Source organism: Nicotiana sylvestris, chromosome 7, assembly GCF_000393655.2.
Source record: "Nicotiana sylvestris chromosome 7, ASM39365v2, whole genome shotgun sequence".
Lineage (NCBI taxonomy): Eukaryota > Viridiplantae > Streptophyta > Magnoliopsida > Solanales > Solanaceae > Nicotiana > Nicotiana sylvestris.
The window spans coordinates 128,881,419-128,885,201 of record NC_091063.1 but is presented as its reverse complement, the minus strand read 5'-3'; the positions used below and the strand labels follow the sequence as shown (position 1 = coordinate 128,885,201).

At 44.1% G+C, this 3,783-nt stretch overlaps 1 protein-coding gene across 1 annotated transcript; it reads right to left on the bottom strand.

The window, feature by feature from the left end:
* Nucleotides 1–750: 750 nt before the first annotated feature.
* Nucleotides 751–1,473, bottom strand: LOC138873766 (uncharacterized). Its single transcript, XM_070152244.1, has one exon. It carries the CDS (start codon nucleotides 1,471–1,473, stop codon nucleotides 751–753), a length of 723 nt encoding a protein of 240 aa, XP_070008345.1.
* Between the last annotated feature and the right edge of the window lie 2,310 nt (nucleotides 1,474–3,783).

Below are 3,783 nucleotides of genomic sequence, written 5' to 3'. Positions count from 1 at the left end.
AGTGGCACAGAGATATTTATCTCAGCGCCTCCAGATGGTTGAATCTGAACTATGATTGGATTAAGAGTAACTGTTGGCTTATTTGGGTCATTACCTTCTGTGATCAACCCGATTGATCCCCCGGGATCCCAATCATCCTCTATATCAATCATGGGGATACCTCTACCCTTATGGTCTGGCAGAGGGTTGTTGCAGACATTTGGAGCAAGTTCCTTTGCCACAATAATCTTTTTATCAATTAAAGACTGTATCTTGTCTTTCACGGAACGACATTCATCGATGGTGTACCCTTTCATGTCGGAGTGCTATGCACAAGATTTGTTTGGGTTAACCCACTGAGAAGGGTTCTCAGGGGTTGCAGCAGGGATGGAGGTGACGTAACCAACAACTTTGAGTCTCTCGTACAACTGGTCAATGGGTTCGGCAATGGCTGTATATTGTTTTGGAGACCTGCGGTCAAAATTAGGTCGAGGTCTAGGGAAGTTTTGGCGTGCAGGAGGTGATTGATAGTGGGATGGTTGGGTATTATAGGTTTGGTAGATATGAGCGGGTTGGGAGTATCTGGGTGAAGTAGGTTGATATGTGGGAGGTGGAGGTGATTGATAAGTTGGTGATGAGGGTGCTTTGATAGTTCGGAGTTGGCTGATATGTGAGTGGAGGTGTTGGGTAAGTTTGGTATTGGAGGGGAGATTTGGTCCTTTGTGCAACTATCACGGCCCCTACGTCCCTTTTCTTGGTCAAACCACCAGACTATAAGGCCTTATTTGTAGCTTGTAAGGCCTTGAAGTTTGTAACCATTCCGCTTTTGATACCCTTTTCAATCCTTTCACCCAGTTTGATAATGTCGGAGAAATTGTGGCTCTCGATCATCATCAATCGTTCATAATACTGGGGGTCCTGAGCCCAGACAAAGAATTTGTTCATCTGTTCTTCCTCTAAGGCAGGTTTGACCTTAGTAGCTTCGGACCTCCAGCGCGTAGCATACTCACGAAACGTTTCTGTAGGCTTCTTCTTTAGATTCTTAATATAGAACATATCTGGCACATTCTCTGTGTTAAACCGGAACCTGTCCATAAAGTTGGACGCCATGCTTACCCAGCTTGACCACTTATTTGGATCTTGGCTGATGTACCCGGACAATGCATCTCTTTTTAGACTCCTCATGAACAACTTCATGCGGATTCTCTCATCTTTCCTTACACCAACTAGCTTGTCACAGTATGTTCTCAAATGGACCCTTGGATACCCTATACCATCAAATATTTTGAACTTCGGAGGTTTGTACCCCTCGGGCAGTTCGACATCGGGTTGTATGCAAAGATTTTCACAGTTCAGCCCCTCGATTCCTTTGCTTCCCTCAACACCCTGAATCTGGCTAGTCAATTTCTTAAGTTCCTCAGCCAAGTTTTTGATAAGCATATCCTTTTCATCAGACTTAGGTGTGCTTGAGATAGGTTGGGTGGAGTGTGGCATGGTCTCCACGTAGATAGGGGTGTTATGGTGGGTGTGAAAGTGGTCAGTTGTGGAGTTTTAAGGTTCCGAGATGAGTAGTAGAGTATTGTTTGGGGTATGGCAGGTGTTGCATTGGGTCTTTGGTGGAATAATATGATGGTATAAAGCGGGATAATTCTATTTCTTTAGGATGTTTTGAGGCGGTGTAGGGTTTTGAATATTGGGAAAGGTGATATCTGGGGTGTTGAGGGAAAATCACAGGCTTTCCAGATTCTGGACCTGATCGAGCTCTTCTTGGAATTTCAGCAATTTCTGTTAAAGTTGGGATACATTCTCCTTAGGAACTTGAGTACCATGGCCATTGGTGGCCTCTACCCGTTCAGTTGAATTCTCCTTTCTGACGTTGTTCAAATCTTCCATTTTTCCTTTGTTCTTGTTTTTGACAGGACTAAGAGGAGGAATGAGTGGAGGGCCCCTAGATCTTGTGGAATAGGATGATGTTGCTAGAGTGCACGAACTAACCTTTGGGGAGGGGAATAATAAAAACAAAATAAAGAATAAAACAAAAAGGTAACCAAGTTAGTGACCATCATAAAAAGTATTGCAGTATTTAAATACATAGTGCGGGAAGTTAGATCGTGTCCTAATTTGGGGACCACTTTATGCCCGAGGTGGGCCTAGCGACAAATTGATTTGGAGAACTTAAGATGGTAAATGCCTCATTTTATTGATAAAAAGTAGATGAATCCCAAATTGACACTAAATTAACAGGAAATAAGAAGTCACTAATGGCCCTTGGCCTTATTACATTTTATAACGCAAAAGATAAACTCCTATCTATTTTATCCTAGAAGGACCTTCCCCAGATTCGACATCCTTGGCTCCGTCGAACAACTTCCCCAACTCGCGGAGTCCCAGCAACAGGTATGCTCTGGCTAGGTGTCCGTCTTCTGTCCCTTTAGCATTTTAACAATCTTCGACCCTTTTGAGAAACTTTCTCTCCAATTCCACTATGCCTCGCTCCAAGTATCCTAGTCGCTTGTTGGCACTAACAGCCATGTCCTTCCATTCCTCAATCAGCTTCTGATTGGACTCTTGTATCACGCAGTGTTCGCTTTCGTACTCCCGGATTCTTTTGCGCAGTTGGTTGTATTTGACCTATGCCTCGGCCCTTTCATCTATAATCCTATGACCTCGAGCAAACCCTAGCTGGTCCAGACCATCATGATTGTCTTCCAACCAACCTAAGTAGAAAGGAGCACAACCAGCATGATACCTGTCTGGCTCGATGGTATCTCTCCCCATTATGATCTTGTAGTGACACATATGCTGGGCTTGGCACTTGTAAGGACTATCATCATTCTGGAAGTTAGCCCGGAAATGACTCATTTTGTTGACCCTAGGTATAACCTGCTTCATACCAGCTTGTCTCATAACTTGGAGAGGGACGTAAGGATAGGTTCCTCTAAGACCAATCAATATCAGGAAAGGTGCATCTCTAGATCGGGCGATGAACTCCTCAGTTGGAAACCACTCGAACATCCATTGAACCGGTTCTTCAGTCTGATTATCAAATAGCTCCAACCATCCTTTAGCATCCTCAGGCTGAGCGAACATATCAGGGATGTAATTCATTCTCTTTGGATGATGGAAAGCGATGTGATCATCCCAGTTCGTTCGTTGAATCTCTTGTCGGTATTCGCCCTTTTGAAGGTGTTCCATGAGCCAGAGTTGAAGTAATAAATTACCGCCTTCGAAGTGCTTTGCTCCTCGTTGACACTTCTCCAAGGCTCGGTATATGTCTGCAATGATCATGGGCACGATGCTGAATGGCTGCGCACCAATTCCTTCCATTAGGTCTTAGTTACCATAGCTAGCCTGGTGTGGATTCTTGCTTTCTTCGTCGGAAACACGATCAGCCCCAGAAAATAAAACATGAAGACGAAGACCCTTCGATGGATGTGCCCCAAAGATGTGATGGCAAACTCGTCAGGGTAGGTACAGTAGGATTTGTTGTGACCATACCTTTCATATAAATTGTCAAAAGGAATGTAGGATTCCTTCAGACATGTCAATTCTGGATTCTTCTTTAAACCCATCATTTTGAGGAAACCCCTGCCTTCACGGTTCTCAAGCATCAGTAGACCCGGTGTTTCCTACACCAGACCAACCAATCCTCCTATCTCTTCTAGCAAGGGTGTCATTTTAATGTCCCCAAAGCAGAATACATCCCTTTCACAATCCCAAAATAGTGTGGAAGCTTCTATGATCTTGTTGTTAGGTTGGATCTATAGGAGGGAAGGTAGGTTTCCCAGATATTTTCTGACGAGA